At 43.6% G+C, this 23234-nt stretch overlaps 1 protein-coding gene across 1 annotated transcript in view; it reads right to left on the reverse strand.

Annotated features, from left to right (window-relative positions):
- The window catches only part of FER1L6 (fer-1 like family member 6), a 77538-nt gene extending 54951 nt beyond the window's left edge, over positions 1-22587 (reverse strand). The window contains exons 1-12 of the mRNA XM_072855054.1: positions 22572-22587; positions 21526-21613; positions 17882-17964; positions 14640-14766; positions 13999-14053; positions 13772-13903; positions 12978-13040; positions 8479-8557; positions 6802-6958; positions 3407-3593; positions 1582-1774; positions 734-1083 (exon numbers count right to left, since the gene is read on the reverse strand). Of these exons, the coding sequence (XP_072711155.1) occupies positions 734-1083; positions 1582-1774; positions 3407-3593; positions 6802-6958; positions 8479-8557; positions 12978-13040; positions 13772-13903; positions 13999-14053; positions 14640-14766; positions 17882-17964; positions 21526-21613; positions 22572-22587 (1530 nt within the window). The remainder of the gene's footprint in view (positions 1-733; positions 1084-1581; positions 1775-3406; positions 3594-6801; positions 6959-8478; positions 8558-12977; positions 13041-13771; positions 13904-13998; positions 14054-14639; positions 14767-17881; positions 17965-21525; positions 21614-22571) is intronic.
- Between the last annotated feature and the right edge of the window lie 647 nt (positions 22588-23234).

Consider the following 23234-nt stretch of genomic DNA (forward strand, 5'->3'; position numbering starts at 1 on the left):
GTTGCTCCCAGACAGTGATGTGATGGAGCAGAGAATCAAAGCTCAAGTATTGGCTCAGCACCTGAGCCCACATGCCCTGCCACAACTGCACAACCTTCTCAAAGCATCATAGCACAGATCTTCCCATCATGTAACCCAGTACAACAGGTGGAGTTAGGAAAGTAACATCAGTTAACACCAGTTGACAGTGAGCACATGATTTTCAGCCCCTCTCCTAAGGAGATTAGCAATCTAAAACTACATTGACAATGCAGGGTTAAAGGAGAATAAAACAGGCTAGGCTGTATCTCTCTGCATTTGCACAAATTCTGTGTCAGTGATTCCCTACTGACTTCAGCTGACAACTACTGATTTTCTCAAATGAATGCAGGAAATCAGGCTTTATAATTACCAGCTGCCCCCATCAGCTCTCCGTCATTTAGCAGATATTGCTTCATATAAGTTTGTAGTAGGAACAAATGGATGCAGCTAGTGCAGAAGGGAAAACAGGACAGGAGACTAAGTTTTATGGGAACCAAGTCCTACTGGAGATTTTTTTACGAGTTACAGGTACACATTAATGCTCCATTTGTGCTGCATTATTATGGGAAGGTCCCAAAACTACAGAGGCATGGAGAACCTGTAGGGAGCACAGAAAAGCAGTATTACATGGCCTGAACCCAAATACATGCATCAGAGCCATCCTTGGAGGTTTAGGGACACATGTCAATCAATCTCTTAATATCATACCAACCTCTGAAGGCACATCAAATGGCTCGACTTCCACTTCAGTTGAGTTCATCTTATCTGAAGGAGAAGCTGACTTTCGATCCTCTCCTGCTTTCTCAGTTTTGTCTTTTCCTTTGAGTGCTTTGAAGTCTTTATCTTTAGATGGCAATTTGATGTCCTTGGTAATACTTGAAAACTTCGACTCACGGGCTCCTCCTGAAAGTATCTCCACGGCAATCTCAATGACTAGACGTCCCCTGAAGGAGACCCCTTCTCCAAAACCTTCGTTAAGCTCCTGGTGGTCATCCATGAGGCTGTGGTTCCTGGGTGAGCCATAGAGATTGATCCAGGCAGGCCCAAAGGTAGGCAAAAACCCTGGAGATAAAGCACTTTATGGCATTTCCGTTAGGTGTTAGCATGCTTTCCTCACTGTCTGCTCCAAGAAATCTTGCCTCTTGCACACCAAAAGCCAAACCTGGACCCATCTCTATGCAGGCGGGGACCACCTCATATAGACCACTGTTTTGTAGGGCAATTCTTAGGCACCAGGGAGTTTCATTGCCCAACAGAAACTTGCACGAACTATAAACTTACATCATCCCTAATGGACTAGAGCAGACTATTGCCACAGCCACAAAGAAGGTACCAAGTTACGTAGCAGGCCTGTAACAAGAAAGGCTGTGGCAGACCACCATGCACCGAGCACAACATAACTTCAAATTAAGCAAGAGAAGGTCTCTCAGAACCAACATAAACTACGGATGTTCACTTGAGCTCTGGGCATTCTTAAAATGGGATTAGCCGGTGCCCAGATCCCAAGCAAGTAGATTTTACGTTAAGGGCATATTCTGGAACAGACATTTTCCCCCTTACCTTTGTCACCGTCTTGCTCATTTGATATTTTCTTCAAGTCAATGAAGTGGGTGGCTAAGGCCACATCATTCATGCTGCCTTCATCCCAGACCTGGATTTTTACTCTTCGGCAGAGTGGAGGGAACATTTCCTTGAAGATAATCTGTTCGTGCCATACTGGATCTGCACAGTTCTTTTGCACTGTTGTCCGACCCTGAAATGAAAGTCCAGTAAATTTAACCCCAGAGGGGTCAGACTCTGGAGAATGGCAATGAGTATAGCACAAATTGCACTTAGCAACATCTCTTCAGTCATTTTTAAAGCACAAATATCCTATCTTGAAAACACTTTGGCTTTTCTATTAGCTTGTTTATTTTCCTCTCCATATCTAATAAAAGACCACATTATGGCTAAAGAATTCTCACCTGCACACAGCAGAGCCTGGAATAATATCTAATTCTTCAGGGCCCTTATGCACAAAACATATCTGTGAAGCCAGACTTTGGCATTTCCGCTACAAACTGTACATCTTCAAATGGCTTTTGAAATACCTGGCTAGTGGTAATGCAGTGCAGTTTGTCTCACAAAAGATGAAATTCATTACAGCTGCCAGGCTGCACGTACCAATGGAATTACCTTAAATGAGGCAATTTATCTAGTATAAAATATGATTACTGTGGCTTGCGTTCTGGGCATATGCCTGTGTGCTAGGGATGCAGAGACCAAAACTATTCCTCCTAGACTGAAGGAGATAGCAGGACCGTGTCACAGTTCGTGCAGCTGCGGACTGTGGCAGGCCTTCTACTTTCACATTTGGTGAGGAGAACCGAGTCAGGAAACCCACCAACGATACCTCTAAACCCATATTTTACACACCAGCGTGCAAACTCACATCAGTGACCCATTCTTATGTCTTCTTCAGCCCTCTATTAAACCTGAAGTAGCTGCATGCATTTGACTGGTTTAACCCATACTAGTTTGGGATGTAATACTTCGCAAATTGGATTCACAACAAAGCATGAAATCAGCACCGAGGACCTTGTTCTCATGCCTGAAACATCGGTAAAGGACTAACTGGAGTTCTCCCTAATGCTTCCTTGCACACAGAAAGCATTGCTGGCATAAAATAATTTCCAGTTTGATTCTTTCCTTATTTACCCCAATAATCAAGACAAGCTCCCTGACACGGTGTTTCATGGGTGTACCCCAGAGGACCAGACCCCTGGACCTCCTCTGTGCTCCTCTTCCACCAAAGTCAGAAGGCTCCTCTCAGCAGCTCTCTGTAGCACCATGTTTGATGTTGAAGGAGCTCTGGGAGCCATGAAGCCAGGCAACACTAAGACAGAGTCTACTCAAATGCTTCCCACAGAAGTCTGCACAGTCACCCACAGAAAAGCTGCAAGGGTCCTGAATTACAGCAGAGTAATTCAGAAGTCAATACACAGCCCTAAAATTCAGATTGAACCACCTTTACTGATTTCAGCCCTGCTTCCTTTTTTCACTCTAGGGAGACCAGAGCATAGCACTTACCTAATACCACACTGGGTAATTCACTGTCTTGTAATTTTATGTTTTAGTAACAGATCTACAGAATTCTCTTTCCCCTCCTGCTGCCTGACTCTAACCTACTGCTGTGAGGCTGATATTAGATCTGCTGGCATTAAGTGTTTGCATCACTTTGTTCCTGCATAATTTAAGAACTGAAAATTTTCTTTCTGATGACAGAAATGTGTGTTTTACTTAATTTATGTAACTATAAGTTAAAGGACATCAGCATAATCACCTGTCTGTAGCACAGCTAATAGGAAAGAAGGCCTACATTTGTGATTAAGAGGATCCTAATTACCATTTGACCTGCAAACATGACCACCACATAGGGATCCACAAGGTCCTTACTGTCACCTATGAATGCTTTGGTGACATTGGCCATGATGCTAGAGTTCATCTTCGGAAGTCCTTCTGCTTTGTAAATTCTCACATAAAATCTGGCCCATGGTCTTTCAGATGGAAAGCCTCTGGGGATCAAGAGGTTCCTGAAAGAAAAAAGAAGTCATTTCCTTAAAATTGAAAACTCAGATAATTGAAGTGATATTTTTTCCAACAAAATTGTCATCTTGAGTTAGCTTGTATCCTGAGAAAACACAAAAAGGCATATGAATTTGCTTCTGCATCTAAACCAAAACATTTTCTGGTTACCATGAGAAAATTATACAGCATTACTCAGCAAATTTTTCCGTGTGATATAGAACGAGGTCCAGTTAGATCACGTTGCTCAGGACCTTGTCCAGTAAATTCTGAATATCTCCAAGGATGGAGATTCCCACTCTCTCTGGGCCCCTGTTACATTTGACCACCTTCATGGTAAAAAAAATTCTTATCTGTTCTGAAATTCTCTTATTCTAACCTGTGTCCAAAGCCTCTCATCCTTCTACTCTATTCACAGAATCATAGAATCATAGAATAGTTTAGGTTGGAAGGGACCTTTAAAGGTCATCTGGTCCAGGAACCCCCCTGCAATGTGCAGGGACATCTTCAACTAGATCAGGTTGCTCAGAGCCTCATCCAACCTGACTTGAATGTGTCCAGGGATGGGGCATCTACTACCTCTCTGAGCAACCTGTTCCAGTGTTTCACCACCCTCGTTATAAAAAATTTCTTCCTTAGATCTAGTCTGAATCTACCCTCTTTTAGTTTAAAACCATCACCCCTTGTCCTATTGCAACAGGCCCTGCTAAAAAGTCTGTCCCCATCTTTCTTATAAGCCCCCTTTAAGTATTGAAAGGCCCCAATAAGGTCTCCTTGGAGCCTTCTCTTCTCCAAGCTGAACAACCCCAACTCTCTCAGCCTTTCTTCATAGGAGACATGATCCATCCCTCTGGTCATTTTTTGTGGCCCTCCTCTGGATCCATTCCAACAGCTCCATGTCTTTCATGTGCTGAGGACTCCAGAGCTGGATGCAGTACCCCAGGTGGGTTCTCACCAGAGCAGAGTAGAGGGGCAGAATCACCTCCCTCGACCTGCTGGCCACGCTTCTTTTGATGCAGACCAGGATACGTTTGGCCTTCCGGGCTGCAAGCGCACCTTGTTGGCTCATGTCCAGCTTTTCATCCACCAGTACCCCCAAGGCCTCCTCCAAAGGGCTGCTCTCAATCCCTTCATCCCCCAGCCTATATTGATACCGAGGGTTGTCCCAACCCAGGTGCAAGACCCTGCACTTGGCCTTGTTGAATCTCATAAGGGTCACATGGGCCCACTTCTTGAGCTTGTCCAGTTCCCTCTGGATGGCATCCCATCCCTCAGGCACGTCAACTGCACCACTGAGCTTGGTGTCGTCTGCAAACTTGCTGAGGGTGCACTCGATCCCACTGTCTATGACATTATTGAAGATATCAAACAGTACTGGTGCCAATATGAACCCCTGAGGGACACCACTGGTCACTGATCTCCATCTGCATGTTGAGCTGTTGACCACTACCCCCTGGATGCAACCATCCAACCAATTCCTCATTCACCGAACAGTCCACCCATCAAATCCATATCTCTCCAATTTAGAGAGAAGGATGTTGTGGGGGACCGTGTCAAAGGCCTTACAGAAGTCCAGATAGATTATATCCATAGCTCTTCCCTTGTCCACTGACGTAGTCACTCCATCATAAGAGGCCACTAGGTCGGTCAGGCAGGACTTGCCCTTGGTAAAGCTGTGCTGGTTGTCTTGAATCACCTCCCTGTCCTCCATGTGCCTTAGCAGAGCTTCTAGGAAGATCTGTTCCATGATCTTCCTAGGCACAGAGGTGAGGCTGACAGGTCATAGTTCCCAGGGTCATCCTGTCTACCCTTTTTAAAAATGGGTGCAATGTTTCCCTTTTTCCAGTCACCAGGGACTTCACCTGACTGCCATGACTTTTCAAATATCATGGAGAGTGGCTTGGCAACTACATCAGCCAATTCCCTCAGGACTCTGGGATGCATCTCATCAGGTCCCATAGACTTATGTATGTTCAGGTTCCTCAGGTGGTCACGAACCTGATCTTCTCTTACAGTGGGAGGGACTTTGCTCCCCAGTCCCTATCTTGCAGTCCATCCACTCGAGAGGTGTGGGAAGAGAGGCTGGCAGTGAAGACTGAGGCAAAGAAGCTGTTGAGTACCTCAGCCTTCTCCTCATCTGTTGTTGCCAGTTTGCCAGTCTTGCTCATCCAGGGTGTATGCTTTCTTTGACCTTCCTTTTCTGGCTGACTTACCTGTAGAAGCCCTTATTATTATTCTTTGCATCCCTTGCCAAGTTCAGCTCCAGATGCACCTTGGCCTTCCTGACCCCATCCCTACACAACCGGGCAGCATCCCTGTACTCTTCCCAGGATACCTGTCCCTGCTTCCACTGCCTGTGCATTTCCTTCTTGCCCTTTAGTTTAACCAGCAGGTCTCGAGTCATCCATGCCTGTCTCTTGCCTTCCTTTCCTGATTTCTTACACCTGGGGATCGAGAGCTCTTGCACTCTATGGAAAGCATCCTTAAAGATCTGCCAGCTCTGTTCTGCTCCCTTGTCCCTGAGAGCAGTTTCCCAGGGGGTCCTACTGACTATTCCTCTGAAAAGAGTCTGGCTCTGCCCTCTTCATGTAGGATACCCCTTAACCTGCTCTTCTTAAGGCTCAAGAAACCAAACTCCACCCCCCACCCCCCCTTTCCTTGTAGACCATGTGCTCTAGCCCTCCATCAGCTTGATGACTCTCCATGGACTTGGTCCAGTATATCAGTACTGACGAGAAACATTGCTCCTGTAAAATTTAAAATATGCTGGCAGCATACTTTGCCACCTCGAACTTCTGTATTTTACAAGGAGAATGCTAATGCACTTGAGTTTATCTAAGGATATGGAAAATATCCATGCACACACATCTGACATAGGAGAAGGAATAGCTTTTCCTCAATTTTTTTTTCTTACTTCACTGCTTTTCAGAAATATTTAACTGGTTTCAGATCAATGAACCTTCTGTCAGGGATAATCTGGCACTTAGCCACAGGGTATGGCCAACTCTATCAGCTGCAGAAAAGTGACCCTAACATGCCCTTCAATTTAGTTGAAAGGATTGTAAAAAGTCTCTTTGAGCACATCAGAACAGCCAGGTGTACAATGCTATCCTGCTATTAAGCCTGAGTTAGCAAGGAAAGGACTGAAAGGAGGGCAGAGGACTCTTGAGGTACTTAGTAAAGATGAAAGCAGTAAAAAAGAAACTATTACAGTACCTTTCAATCTGCTCATCAGTATCAGCTGTTTTCTGCGTAGCTTGTATTGCATCACCTTTCCCAGTCACACTGATGTCACACTTCAGGTATCCCTTGGCTCCCGTCCTAATGTCAGCAGGGTCTGTGAGAAGCGCCCACTTGTCACAAAACTGATGACCTATAAGATGGACAAACTTAAACACCCAAATATAGGATGGAAAAAATGCAAATGTTTCTCCTCTCCACTCCCAGAAAGGGCACTGCAAACAACATTTGTGCTTTCAGGAGGATCATGCTGAAGTACACTTGTTTACCAGGCACATCTAGAGGGTCCAAAATGTCATGTGATCAAAAAGTTAAAGGATTGATCTAGAGCTCATCAGGAACAAGCTCATTTTCATCAATGGTTACTGAGATCATTGACTAAAGACCAGTGGAAGGTTGGGTGAGATTTCAGCAGCTGAATTAAGGCTGAGGCTTTATGAGGAAAGGCCAACTTTTTGATGAGAACTGTCTGAAGATCTCAGAACTCTCCAGCAGTAAAACCCTTGCTGGGATCTGTGGCCAGGTGTAACACTGGCAGCCAGCTGAGAAAGGGAGGAAGGAAGGTGGCCAGCCATCAGAGGAAGAAGAAGCAGCCAGAAGCAGGTTCAGCTCTATCTTTCCAGTGGGAAAATGCACAAGACAATTCATCCACAACAGCCCTTGCTGCAGCCCTGCTTCAGCAACCCCCCTCAAGCAAGGTCCTAAAACCTTACATTGAGTCCTTGGCCATCACCTTGGGTGTGTAAAGGAGTGGGAGGGAGAGACCAGAGTGCACCAGGGATATGAACTCAAGATCAACCCTCAGACACCACCCCCCTGTAAAACTGTGAGCAGGAAATACAGGACAGAATTCAGAGACTAATGCAGTCTGAGTATGGACGTAGACTGCTCACTTCAGTCAGGCCATTTCTCTCTACTGACTCTTGCAGGAACCCTGAAGAGAGGATGGCCTGAATGACTCTGTAATTGGGTGACATCTATAGCAAGTGACCTAAATACGTTCATTCCCAAAGACTGAGAAGAGACCAGGTCCTTGAGTAATTATGGAAGAGAGAAAGATACATGTTTTGTGGATGATTGTAAAAACAGGCCAAAAATGGGGTAGGTGATCTTTTCTTAGCTTCAAATTTCAGAAAGCACTGGACAGCTCTGAAGATGGCTGGTCAAGTGGACCTATGGTCACCTCTTTGTCATGTCCTTCTCTCTCCCGTTGTGGTCTGCTCCTCCTCTTGTCTTGTGCTCTCCTCACCATTCCTTCCACGCTCTGTCCCACTCTCCCTCCCTCCACCCCTTCTACCCCAACACACGTGGCAGAGCTTTGGATGTTCTGTAACAAAGGAGTGGAGTTGGGTTTTGTACAGCATTGAGCTGCCCACTCTGACCCCCTAAAGAAAAGCTGTCCTTGATAAGTGCTTCCCCCCAATGAGCAGATTGTCAAGGTGTTTTCAGTGTTGAACTTTTTTCCAAAAATTTGGCTGGTGCTCTGGTATCCAAATAGGAAAACAACTCTTCCAAAAACCTTGTTTAGTTTATCTCCTGGCATAAACCACAAGCGTCTAAGTGGAAAAGCAGCACACCTCGTTCTCCTCTCCTCTCCTTCCCTGCCTCACATCTCATTTAATAGACAAAAAGGGCAGAAAATGCACCACTTACCTGGCTGAGCATACACCGTCCCCAGATCTACTTTAAAGGAGCCTATCAGCACACTCCCAATGAGTTTATTGTGCATAACCTGTTAGAAAAAGGCCGGTTAAAGAATGTCACTCTCTCTCTTCCCAGTCAGCACAAGAAAGAGCAATCCAAAAAAAGATCACATTTGATTCAGAGGTAATAAGCAGCGACATCCAGCACCACCCAAAACTGAGTGTACATAGCCACAGCAGATACAGCAAGCATTTGAAATCTGTTCTTTACCCAATATTGTGCCAATTTAGAAACCAATATAGTTGCATCCAAGTGGAATCACACAGGTTCATCCCAGGTCCCAGGATTATATAGAGTGGGAATCAGATGGATGTGTCTTCAGAGCAGATGCAGTTATATTACTTATCCTGGCAGTTTTAAATAAATCATAATGAATATAAACACATAGGACATAACTCATTTCACACCAGGCTGCAGAAATCATATCACTTTCTGTGCAATAGTTGAATTGCCATAAGAACTGAGTACACCCAGAGGAGAAAGAATTAAATTGTTTCTTTGCAACATTTCAATGTGCACATAAACCAAGAGACTCAATTCTGATTTACCCCCCACACTATTAATGAAATCAGAGAAGTTATATAGATGTAAATGAGATGGCAAGCAGGCCCCAGCGAGTCTGTCTCCTTATCCTTCCTGACAAGTAATGAATTTAATTTAATTTAATCAAATTTAATTAATAATTTTCCTTTGTCATGATTCCTGGATCTATGTACTTCTGCATCTGGTTTTCAATTACATGCATGTGCTTCACTTTACAGACAAGGCAGAGGCTAGCAACATCATCTAAGGGAAGATTGGCTCTAGAACTGTATTTCTCAAAATATGTATCTCACCTGGTTTCAGAATATCTTAAAAGGTTGAAACCTATTCCTTGGTTGTGGAAAAGCTTCTGAAAGCAGGCTGAATTGTCTGGAACACCTTGGCCAAACTGCAAAGAGAAACTAAGCCCATGGGATTCAAGTCCACAGAAGCTAAATCTAGATGTTGGAGCTAAACAACCGAGCATCTGAGAGCATTTTAGGAATCTGGAAGGCATCATACCCTGGCTTTGGACCTACACATCCTAGACAGGGATACAAGACTCGTGTGATTTTGCATTGGATTTGTCATGTGACTTCATTTTGTGCATTTTTCTTCAAGACCAGGAGACATATGTTCCAAAGTAAAGATCACTGACACCTTCATCAAGTTCTACCAGAAAATTCAGGAGGTTTCTCGTTGCAACATAATGTCATTCCCCTTTAAAGGCCTGGGGCCACTGTGCCCCTGTAATTTAGGGAACACACTCAGTTGTCCTTGGCAATTCCTCACTTCAACATGGAAGGAGTTTCTAGGGCTGAAAAATCAAGAGCGGACAAAGGAGCAGTTTTATTTTACCCTACTATTAAAGTTTAAAAATTAAGCAGCCTTCAGGTGGGAGAGGAGCCAGTGTGAAGCCAACGCTTCATGCACTGGTGCTGCTTTTCCTCAATCCCTGATGCTGCCAGGTCCCATCATAGCACTGGACCCTTGCTCCTATGAGGTTGGACCAGGGCATATGGAGGGTGGGGAAGAAGCCATGAAAACTGGTGGGTTTCATCCTGATGCCAGGCAAAATTACAGTTTTGGAGGAACTACATGGAAATAGGAGCTTGCCCAAATCAACTGATCCGACACAGGATGGACTGAAGGGGGAAGAAGGCTGTAGCCTTTCTGTAGCCAAAAAAAAAAAAGAGTTTCTTTAAGACCCAGAAACAAGAGGAGGATATGTGGTGAGTCCAAGGTGGTGTTGTCTCATTACTCTTTGCATTTTCTCTCCAGGGCATGACAGCATGTTCAGAGAGTGTTAAATGTGTAAACCTCACTTCTCCATCCTTGAGATTTGCTGTGTGAAATGTGGTGCCCTTGGGTAAATGCCCCCTGTTCCCACTGAAATGATGGGGGTTTCCACTCCCTGTAGTACATCTGTTGCTTTTAACTGCTGAGGAAATAACTCACTGCCTCTATTTAGTGCTCTGCATCTTCCCGATACTTTTTTCCAAGCATATTTTTTCTAATGTAACAAAGCAGGTGAGCATGAAGCTTATAGAAAACATTTCTTGTTTTCTCTGAGAGGGAGCATCACATTTACATCGTATCTAATCAAAGGTTTGTGTCTTTTCACACTTGATTAGCTCTATAGATGACTAAAGGATTTTCTGAATGAGGACAAGTATGCACAGTGTTAAACTGGGGAGTATTTCAGTACTGGAAATACAGGTTTAGCATTAAAGAGGCATCTCAGTTTTACTATGGCATTGCTACAAGGTTGCTGGAATGCACTGGAAGATATTAATGAAGAAAACTTCTATTAATTAGCAGGTGCTGGGAAATCGAAAATCTCATTTTCCCCTCAAATGCAGGGTTTGAATACACACTAGACTAACTGCTGAACTGATGGACAAAGGCACTAATCTTTTTTGGTTTTCTTGAGCTTCCATATGCAGATGAGTTCGTTTTCACAGATTAAGCAAATTCAGTGCATGAATAATTGCTGGTAATGGAGGCTGCCAATCTTTCTCCTTAGTGAGATTCATGCTAAGCAAGTGCTGTGAAACTTGTGAAACTTAGCATGTGATACATGCTAAGCAAGTCCTGTGAAACATCCCCCAGGGTTTCCTTCACTCCTAGCACACATATTTCCTCTACTTGTTTCTGTTCCCCTGATATATTGCATTCTCCAAAACTATGTCGCAAGGTAATGAATCTCTGTTTTCAGTACATGACATACCCCACTGCGCTGGGTTAGTTTGTTTTGGTTTTTTTTTTAAAGTCATTTTTATCTAGAAGACCTTTAATTTCTTAGTGTTGCACCTTCACCAGCTATAAATCAAATAAGTTTGCTGAGCCTGATGAAACTATGCAGATTTACAGCAGGTAATGGTGACAGATTTCCCCACACCCCCAATACACTCAGAAAGCTGGCACTCTCCCCTCCACCACTGGATATATGGAATCCTTATCAAAAGAATGTGAGATCAGAAAGACTGGCCACATCTTGGAGAAAAATAACTATACATCCCCAAGCAGCAGTAGCTCGCAAGAGTTGATGCCTCAGTACTGTGCTGATACTAACCATGTCAGAAACACATATAGGGGCCATACACTGTGATATAAGTCATAACAGTGAGATGATATCTACTCCCATGCAAAAGATGGGCTATTGTCAGCCTGTAGTAAACTCTGTCCTCAGGTATAAGTGAAGGTCAGATCTGCAGATACCTTATGTAGGTATGAATTTCATATATTTGAGCTGTTCCTGTGATATAGTGGATTTGAACTGGAGCTTAGGATTCATACTGTCAATTTACTGCCAGCATTGAAAACCTAGTTGTCCAGCTGGCCATGTGTAAATGAACACTTCTATTTCTGTAGCTGGGAAAAGTCACGTTATTAGCAGCTCAGCAGAGCACGTACACAGTGAACATCTCTAAGAGGTTTTGCACAGATGTTTCCTATAGCTCCTGACCACTGCCTGTCTCTGTCAAGCACAACCAGCATAGACCCTTTCCTGGTGTACTTTTTTGAAATGGACAAAACACTTCATGGAAGAAGAACCTTTCCTGGGACAACAACTCACTGCTCATTTCTCTGGCCAAGTGGTGGGACTTTTGGCAGTAGAAGTGCAAAAAAAAGCTCATGAAGGGCACAGCTTGTAATATTTTTAAGTAATACAAATATAGCACTGTCCAGAGTCTCATGAGATCTTCCTTAATTCCTTAGCAGCTTTGCTAAATGTGGCAATGAACCTCAGGAGCTTCAGGTAAGATAATTAGCTTGGCTCCATAGACTTGGCCTTCCAAACTGCAAATCATTATCTGATGCCCCAAGTCCAAGAGCATGTGTGTCTTCCATCAGGGTTGTTCTGAGATGTCACGTAGCTTTGCCAGGACTTTACTTGCAGTAAGCAGTGGGAGCAGCACTGAACACTTGGAGTCCACTCCCATGCTAATAACAACCAGCCACTGACACTCCCGGACAGCCCGAGAGCCACTGCTGAGGATAAGGTACCTGGATAGTTTAGGTAGAAACAGTTGTATATGAGGAACTGAGATAAGCCAGAAGTTCAACTCAGTCATTTGAAACAAGTGGCAGCTTGAAAATTAGAGGGATGAAGACAATGCTGACAAGAGTTAACTTAAGCTGAAGTTTCTCTTTCTACCTTGCAGATTGCCAAGCAATGAGTGTCCCTGAAAATGCACACTTAATCTTCCTTTAGGGTTACGTTCCTTCAAATCATTGCCAGCTACCTTTCCTCCTTTTCCTCTCCCCTATTCTTTCTCTTTCCTATACTTCATGTTGACTTTATAGCACTCTAGTACCTAAAATTGTTTCTCTTTTTGATTACATTAAGAAGAATCATTTAGAGCTTAAGTGAGACAAACAACGACTTTTACTTACTGTGCTAAGCTTTCCTAGGTACTTACAGAGATGTTGATTATTTTGTCGAACAGAAACACCTGCGGTCCAACGAAATCAAACACAAAGTACTGTGGGAAAAGGGGACAGCAGATCAGGATTGTGGTTGTGCTGGTAGCCAGCGCTGTCAGCAGCATGGTTTAACTTTTTGGGTTACCACACAGAGCCCCAGTGAGACACTGGGGGTGCTGGAGAGGCAGTGGTAGACACAGCAAAACCCTTTCCTTGCTCTCTGGCTCATCTCTGCTGCGGCCTAGACCTGTTTTCTACTCTCCTCCTTGCATGGCTGCACAGCATTGCCCTTCGCAAATGCCCGCAGCCCTCACTCCACATGAGAGGGTATTGTCAGAAGGGACAGGAGCCACAAGGAAATCCAAAGGACTGGTTGGTTTGGAGAGTGGTTTTGGTCTCATTTGTCACCAGCTGGGAAAAACACATGTCAAGGAAAGGCTGAAAAAACAGTGACATGGTAGAAAAGGGAGGTTGGCAAGGCAGCTTAGACAAAGCTCCCAAATGGATCATTTGAAAAAATGCAGAAGCAGTGGTAGTAGGGCAGGATGTGGTGGAGGGGGCAGGGAACAGAATGGACAGAACTTGAGAAGAGAAAGAGCAAATAGACCTAAACCCAAGGGAGCTATTGCTGGTGCTTGGCCAAGCTTGAAACTCAAACAGCTCCAGGACAGACCTCCCTGCTCTGACATGCAGGTGCTACAGCCTTAGTTCATCCCCTTTTGAGCTACCAAGTGGTGGAGGCCACCCAGAGCCATTGAAGAAAGTGCCTTCTTCAAGAGAAAGCACCTACCTCATTGTAGAAAGGGGCATTTGTTCCTTCCTTTACTGTCGTTTGCTTCTTCTCGTCACCTATCTCAATGATCACCACAGGGTCAATGTTCTCACCCACCAGCTGCCTGGCCTCGATGATGGTGATGGCAATCTGTGGGGCACAAGGATACCACATGCATTCCTGGGCTCAGGTCCAGCCTGCCTGGGGATTTCACAGACCCATAAGGGTCATCACCCCCTGCTCACCTGGTAGTTCTGGGATTTCATCTCCTCTTCGTGAATTCTGGTCACCAGCTTTGCCCTGTTTAAATGACAAACAGGTCATTAGGCATCTCTAGGCAAGAGCTGGTACTTGGACACATGTTAGAAAGACTTCTCATCACTAAGCAAGCATTGTTGTAAACTGTTAGGCTTGATTTCATCACCAGAGACCATCTCTGTCTTTCTCATACACTTGGTAGTAGGGAAATGTTTTGCATCCACACAGACCCGTGCAGCTACCTGCGACAGGACTTGTTGATCCCATCAAACCTGACTCCATTCCTCCCGTGTATGAAAAAGACAACTACACAAGCTCTTGGCTATAGAGCTGTCCCCTTTGGCTCGTTTTCATTAGCAGAGTTCATTAGCACAGTTGAGGCACTCTCAGCATCCATTTCAATGTTTCCTGCACTGGATAGCATCTGGTGACAATCTATCTTGAGCTGATAATATTTTGCTGACAAGTACATCCCACTCTGTCATGTGGGAGAGCAGGAGTGAAGGGATCACTGCTGTCAGCAAATGGATTTTCTGTCAGCAGATGTATGGTCCTAGGGCAACGTCATTCCCAAGAAGGATGGAAAAGGTGTTTTGGGGGATGTTAGGTAAGGTATGCCGAGGAGCACCTTTTCCTCTTTGGGCTTAAGGATCCAAAAACATTGGACACTGCATTGCTGTTCATTAGGTCTTCCTCTCCCTCCTCTCCTCTTCCGAGAGTGTCATGGTGAAGATTTGCACTGTCATCATGATCACCTGATGAAGAAAACAATCAAGAAAGTAAAACCCACCTCTGATTTCTACTAGCAAAAAGCTAACTTGGAGCAGAGAATTCATCAGCATGAACTGAATATTTTATTTATTTGGGTATCACAATTAGAGATACAGTAGTGGTTTGTGTTGAGCAGCATTGATTACAGCAGCAGCTCCCCTCCTGTGCAAAATCATATACCATATAAATTGTGACTGTAGCTGCTCTCTTCACCCCATGTGGACCCACAACAGGCACATGCACGCTAGTCGCATCTGACTGCCCCATCTCTCATCTGCTAGAAAAGCAGTGGGACAGATTATTGCTGGGTTTTGCAGCAGTGAGTCTGCCATCCATGGTTTGTCATAACAGTCTGACACACTTCAGTCCCTTCCAAGCGACCAAAGCAGACCCTAGCTTAGAAATAATTTCTCACCTTTCCTCTTTGCAGAGATGATGAACTGGAAGATCAAGGACAGAAGAAGAGAGTTGAAGAGCATGATTCATGGGATCTCTTGTAGAGAGTTATACTCAGAAGAGACAAATTGCTTCCAGAAGTGCTTATTTTTCTTCCTGACCATAAAGAGAATCTCAGCAACTAGCTCAGATGTACACATCTACATTTGGCCAGAGGACCCCTTCTCACACTGCTCTGCTTTGTCCTTCTGGTCCAACAGAAGTCCTACCAGCATCTCTGCCCCTTGGGGAGCATGTCTGTGTTCAACACCTGCCTTGGGGAGGAAACCGTGTGTTTTAGGTGAAAGTTTAAAATTTGGGTGCTTGTAGCTCATTCCAATAATTATTTTATAAGCAAGAAATGTTCAGTGGCTCTGGACGTGAGTTATTTCTGGTCTAGAAGCTGTCAAGTGGTACTTGCAACAGTAAAGATGACTTGTCCAGCAATACCCAGAGGCTTAGATGACCTTACGGATGACCTTGCATCAAATGAAAGGAAACACATCCAAGTGCATTTTCTGCAAGTACTCTACGGCACTATGCTCCCCCTACAAAACTAGACTAGGTTGTAATAGTGCTTCCTTGTCTCTTTGCAAAGGTATGGTCAATTGAGGGGTGTTTAGAAACTGGTGATGGTAACAAAGGACCATCCATTGTACAGTAAAACTCACTTGGATAGCTCTCATCAGGTCTGAATGTTCCTTTTTCGGCTGGCTTCCACAAGCCCCTACTCCGAGGCCAACCACCAAGCAGGTACAGACAGACACAACTTTTGCTTGTGTTGCAAGGCAGCCAGGCATGAGCCAGCTCCATGAAGGTTCCTCCACTAGCAATCTCATATAACACAGGCACAATGAAGGTTACTCCACTAGCAATCTCATATAACATATATGCTCCCCGACTGCCCCTCTGGCTCTTGTCCAACCTCCCTAGAACACAGGGGAGGTGAACTTGTCTCTGTATCCATGTAGGCATAGCCTGATTTTCAGCCCTTGAGGCACAGGCACCTGTCCATAGTTTTGCATCTGGAGCATCAAGTTCCCATGACTACCCTCCATATCCTATTTACTCTAGAGCATGAGGTTTGATTATGGGCTTGTAGTAGTATGTATTCTTTGCTCTGAGTCTAAAGCAGATAAAACTTTCCCCTGGTTGGGGGACAGGCGTGTGTCAGCATGACGCCCTGCCTGGACCACTTTTTGTGAGTTCCATGTTGTTTCTATTGAGATGTAAACTCTTTGCAATGCTTCTTTCTCTTTACAGCTCCATTTTCCTGACATTTTAATATCTGAATCGCTATCCTTTTTTCCCCTCAATAACCATATGGATGTTGTGCATAACCGACCAGAAGGAATTATTCCCCTGTATGGATCCAGTGACAGAAATGTTCAAATGGTTCAGTGAGTGACAACGTTCCCTTACTGAACACTTCACCAATAGATCTCCTAAGCCCAGATCCCAATCAAGACAAGAGAGAACTGGTGATTGCTGTATCTTTGCTAGTTCAGACTCTTCAGCAACAGACACCAATAAAATAGATGAAGATGCAGCATAAGGACCCCAATCTATCCAATGATTCAAACACAGTCATTTGAAATAAACAGAGATTTGAATGCTCACATGTAAGACTGAAGCAAACTACAGTATAGTGTACCTTGTAGACCATGGTATATTTCATGCAGCATAAGATAAATAAGCTCCAACATTTCTGTAATTAGTAAGAAGTTTAATGGTCTTTAGTTTTCTCTGTTCCAACAGCCCAAAGCCCTTGCTGTAAGGACCAGAGGAGAATCTTTTTAAAAGTAGTGCCCTTTAGCTAAATAATGCTTAAGGCACAAATTATGTATTTCTGTTTCTGCCCAGCAGTGAGCCAAGACACACATGGCTGGTTTATTACAACACTGTAATTCAAGGGCTGCACTAAATACATAGTAGTCCATGTTTTAAAAATTCCATGAAATTTGAGGCATGAGAATGCAAAATAAAACTACAGAAGGTGAAGACATTGTTGTGCCTGAACTACAGGTTTTGGTGAATGGGAGGACTGTGGTGATAGGAGAAAAATGACAGTGGTAGGATGTGCAGCTTGGAAACCAATGGTGTGTTAAGGGAAAGAAATAGGAGATTCTGCATGTCTTATGGATGTACCCACATCTATTAAAAATAAAAAATAATTATTAAAAATAAAAAATAAAATAAAATACAAGAACTGCCAGACATTTAAGAGGAGAAATGCTACTAAGTAAAGCTCCCAGCTTTATCGAGCCAGCCCATCCAGCCATCAGAGCCTGCTCAGGTTGTGTTCTTATGGTTTCTAGAAGAAGCAGATCTTCTGGAGGAATCACACACCTGTAATGAATTATCTACCACTAGAGTAGAAAAAAAACTTTCAAAAATGTCTCTCTATGGTAAGAGCCAGGCTGGCATTTTGGTTTTACTCTACCAGATACAGCAGTCTGAACTCACAGAATCTGAAGGTGGACTTAAAATAGTTAATGCAGAAAGAATTAGCTCTCTGTTTACCTGGGAGTGATAAGGAGTTTACTGCCCATTTTATCAATACTAAGCCCTAAGACACAATTCAAATGAGTTCTCATTAAATTAGATATAATATAATCCCCCACCCGCTTTTCCCAGTTGAAATATTGATTTATGAGGCCTTACCCAGTGCATCTTTGTTTGCAATAGTCAACCCTTTCTTGCCCTGTTTCTTCTTCTTCAGCTTCATGCCAGCAAACAGCCCCTTTCTGAAAAAGTAAAGAAAAGTGATCAGTGCAATATCTTCAAGCCCTTTTCTATGCTGGACTCTAATTTAACTCAAGGAGCTGTTAAGAGGGAGTTTTGATTTCCAAGCTAGATCATTATATTCTGATCTTCCTTTTATTGAAAGCAAACAAGAGAAAGCTCTGGTTTTATGCTTCATCTAATTTTGTTTATTTTTAAAATTTGGCTGTGTACAGGCAAACATAGTGAGAGAAGAGCCTAAACTTCTTTTCAAACCAAGACAGCAAGAAGCAAAGAAAGGAAATCCAAGATAAGTTTCCAATCTACTGACTTCCCACACACATAATTCTTATGCCTGTGACAAGACCAGAGATAAAAGCTTCTCACAAATTACAGGCTCCAGATCAAAAGCAGTTTTCCAGTGAATTAAGATAAACATAAAAGCATTTGTGTAAACTTCCTTGGTGAGGACACCCACTATATCAGTGGCACATACACCACAACAGCTTTTGACATTTCTTTAGTTAGTTCTCACTCCCTTCCAGCAGCAAAGCCATGAATGGGACTGGACAAGGGTTTCTCCTTAGGCTGTGTTACAGAGGTGTTTCAGCCCAGCATCAACCTCAGCTACCACTACGTGGGGCTTTTCTGCCTCCCACTTCTTCCTATACTGGATTAGGGAATTGATCCAGCTTAAAATTAACCAACCCAGTTAAAGCTTGGTGAGGTCATTTTTCAGATCGTGCCTGGCTAAAGTGGCTCTGTAGCCTCATTACGGCTTCCTTATTCCTGGTGTTCAACTCAGTTTTAGCCACAGCTCCTTGCCAGGAGCCTACCATAGTCATCCACAAAGGAGGTGCATTCGTGGGGTGAGACGCAGGCAGGGAAGCGTGGCCCCTGTCTGGTTGCCATCACAGGTAAAATACGTCCAGACATTCAGCAAGGACCCACGGTGCAGTCCTGCTTCTTGGGAAACTGATGGCAAAGCTCCCCGTGGCCCTGAGGCAGGAGGAGGTACACCTGCCGAGCTCAGATAAAGCACCTCTCCCAGCAACAGCGCAGGCCCAGGTTGGCTGTTCAGAGGTCTGTGATGGTGGTCTTTTTCCTATTTTACTCTTCCATTGGTCCTTCAGCTCTTCAGTGAGTAGAGAGAGAGAAAGAGCTGTTGTGTTTTGCAAAGTTGGTTTTAAAGAGGGAGTTGAAAGGAAATATCTCTACAAATGTCATACAGTATCTTCCCCTCTACAAAGGGTGTCCTTTTTCCTCCCATAGCCACCAGTCCCTCCTTGGTTGCCAGCCAGCCTCATCCCACCAAACTCTTTGTTTGCCCCACATCAGGGTCTGGGAGCACCGGTCCTGCAATAGGACACTGATGCTGTTCCGACATTTTGTAAGCACAGAACAAAGTATGACTACAAGACTAATAACTTTAACAGTCTCCAATTCACACCTGACCTACTGCTCCAACTTCTGCTCTGCCACATCCTAGAGTCGAGGCAGGAGCTGATACATTGCAGAGAAGGAAAGCTGTGGGAAGAAGATGGGACTTCTCCCCCTTGCCCCTGAGCAGGGCTCAGCACAGCATCCATTCTTAGCAACGTGGAAGAGAAACACCATTTTCTGCATTAAAGTTGTGCCCAGAGAGCCCCTTTCAACCCAAGATTTTGGAGAGTGGGAAGCAGCCAGCTGTCCTGCAGTTGCCTCCTTGAGAGATTAGAGTGGGGAATTTAGCACAGTTATCCTTACTCTTTGGGAAAGGACTGGCTGTTTTTTGTTTATCTTAATGGTTTTCTTATCTTTTCTTCTTTTTACAAAGTGTGTGTTTTTAAGCCACATGATTCATAATTCGAGAGAGGGTTGGGGAGTGGAAATCAAATCTCTGAGCACTGGAGCATGCAGTTTAATTTTTCCAGGTTTCTGAAGGTTTCTGGAGGCTTGAACCAGTGTTTAATAATGACCCTTAGAGTCTGCACATGTCTTTTCTTGCTGCCAATCAAGGTCTGTCAAAACAGTCACAGGAAACATACACAAAAGTTCTTCCTTAATCGTAAACTAGACAAGGCTTGGAACAGGAGTAGGTGATAACGGACTCTTGGCTTTGAATGCCTGAACTAAAATGAAAAAGAAAAAATGGGAAAATAAATCAGTAGAACCAAACTGAGCTTGAGAGGCTATTTTCATTAAATAAAAGCCTGTGGACTTACCATTTTGAATTAACCAGACCAACCTGACTAATACTCAGAAATCCAAAGTCATTGCAAACAATTCACTTGGCTTTATTTGATGGTGAAAATGAAAATCCCATTGTTGCAGGTCTTACCTGCTTGCTGAAATCAACATAGTTCAGATTTCATATTATATAGTAGTGAGACGTGGTTCTATGTGCAGGCAATTCGGTCCTTTTCAATTTGAAATGTCAAGATAAACATTTCAGCATATCTGAAACTTCATTTTGAAATGTTGAAATTACATGTTTTTATATTTTGAAAATATACTTCTTTACACCTCATTTTGAAAGCTGAAACATTCACTAAATCTGACACAAATTTGTGACAAAAATTGTGGGATTTCAACCCACCCAGAACTTCACTTTTATTAGTATATTGCTCTGTACTATTTTCCCAATTATTGGTCACATTGGTTCAAAAGGAGCTCTCTGTGGGCATGATTTCATACTACGGTTTTTCCAAGGAAACAAATATGGCACATATTTCAGAGGGAGAAACAACCTATGCTGCTTGAGAATTTTGTGCTGTTAACTCTACTGACAAACAAACCAGGTGGTGATAGTGGAAACACAAAGGATTTAGTATAATGGAAACATTTTTCAGGTTCTCTGTTGGCCACAAGCATGCAGTGATAAACATTCAGTACATGTTTCTTTGCCCTGTCATCAGAGGACTTGTTTGCCTAAATGGCTGTAGGAATAAAATCTTACCTGGGGAAGCGGCACAGCCCAACTAGCCCAAACAAACAGACACCTATGAGTTGAGCAAACCTAATAACAATCAGTGCTCAAACACCTGAAATCACCTGAAAACTCGAGGTGCATTTAGCTATGGAGTAAGAGTTACTGCAAACTGGAAAGGGAAGCTGATAACATTTAAAAGTTGTATTCAGAGCAAGCAAATTAAGTTTACTGGCCGGGCCCAAGAGGAATGCCAGCAATGGTGGGCACAATCACAGAAAATGAACAACTTCTGTGTGCCAAAGAACGCCAAAACCCAACCAGTGCAAGTGGAAATGTAGTACCATGACAAAACACGGCTCAAGCAAAGCAGGAGTCAGAGGGCAACTGGAGGGAATGGCCGCTAATAAAGCCTGATGTGGAAACTGGGCCATCTTCCATGATTCTTATGTTTACATAACACCAAAACTGCTTAAAGACAGAACTGCAGAAAGTGCCATGGAGTGACAGAAAGAGAAACAGCCAAGCTTGAGATAACTCCACAGGTGCCAACAGCAAAATCTATATTTGAAGCAGACCAGATTTCAATCTCAGCTTTTTAGTCTGCCGGATGTTTGGGCACAAAAAGGCATCAGGGTGCACCTGAGCTCCCCTGCACCCTGGCCCCACCGGTTACCTCGGCCAAGGGCAGCTGTGACCACACAGAGAAGTGTCCCTCAAAAGCACCGGAGAGGCAGCAGGCACAAGCCGCTTGCAAGGCTCAGCTATGGGAAAGGAGAAGAGCATGGGGTTGTTCGCCAAGATGGCAGGGCAGTGTTCATTATACATGGGATTTGCCAGAGAGAATCTTCTCTGTAAAGGTATAAGCTAAGTACATGAAGTTTTCAGGGAACTGAAGTTATAAATCCCTCACAACAGAGAGGCTCCATCACTTTGATATGTAAACCGCTTGTCATCCAGTGACAGTGTACATGCTCCAAATATTATGCACATGGGTAATATTCACGATGCTTAATAAAATCATTTAGGCTTCTTAAAAATGTTCTGTGGATACTCTTTTTGTGATAGAAAGTTTGTTCTCTGGGAAAGAAAAAAAAAGTAATTTTTTTTTCAAATTTCCACAAAGAATGTTTCTTTTCACTGCAGCTTTGACATAAATTCAATCAGCTGCTGAAAACTTGAAAATTACTCCTTCGCCTCTCCCCGAGATTGTGAAAATTTTCACAGGAAAATGTTGGAAAGAAGGGAAAGTTTCAGGCTTCCATGCAGTTTCACCAGATTTGATAATATCCCCAAAGTTATTCACACCCATCTGTTATCCCTAAGCCAGGCATAAAACTGTGTGCCACCTGTAGGTAGACCCCGAAGATGTCATGAGGAAGTGTCTCCCATGTTCCCCACAGGACCTCCTGGCTGTCAGCAAGGCACAAACACAGCACTGCAAGAACCTGGGAAATCAGGAGAGACTTGGGGTGCAGATCATCTGGGTGCAGAAAAAGTCTTTCATCTGTGACCCGTGGTGAGGTTGGAGATTGTTAGTATTGTGGTAGTACTGACAAACTTCAGTGAAGATTTAGTCCCCATATGCTACATGATACACAAATACAGATAAGGATTTTGTTCCTTCTTGGAGCCAACAAGCTAATTTAAGATACAATAAACAAATTCATGTCCAAAGAGAAGGTGGAGGAAAGAGTTCCTACAGGCTACCAACATGCTTACCTTGGACGTTTCCCATCGTACGTAGCTTGGATTGGAAGCAATTAAAAATCAGCCATCTCAGCTAATCAAGAACATTGCTTAGTTCAAAGAGGACTGAGTCTCCCAGCTCCTTCCACATGGGGACTGCAAAAAAATCTGGAGTAAGGACAACCTTTTTTCTTCTGCATAGGTACAGTGACAATGTGGGTCCTAGTTTATGACTGTGACTCATTGAGGTTTCCCTGATACAAATAGTAAATGAGTGGGACACCAACTATACCACCGCATTTGACTATACTCAGACTGTGTCAGATTTGCACCAGAAATCTATAAATACAAGGGTTCATTTCCCATTATCAGTGCACAGGTCCACTGGGTCTCTGAATTAATTTTCATACTCTTTGAAAAAGACTCACAAACTGTATTCTACTCTCATCAAGATTTATCCATGGCAGCTTCCAGCATTCCAGCTTTGTTAGCTTTCCAAAAGATCCTTTCATGCCCTTTCTTTTTCACTTAAGCTGTCCCGTCATCACAGAGGCTTCATGATCACTTCTTGCACTGCATAATGTTCTCTCAGATATCCGATAACTGAAATTTGCAGTGTAATTTAAAGGAAAGCTGGCAAAAAAAAAGCACTTCAGAGTTGTCAGCAAGGAGTACAAGGGACCTTACTAAATACTG

Source organism: Ciconia boyciana, chromosome 2 (genome assembly GCF_034638445.1).
Source record: "Ciconia boyciana chromosome 2, ASM3463844v1, whole genome shotgun sequence".
In the NCBI taxonomy this organism is placed as follows: Eukaryota; Metazoa; Chordata; class Aves; order Ciconiiformes; family Ciconiidae; genus Ciconia; species Ciconia boyciana.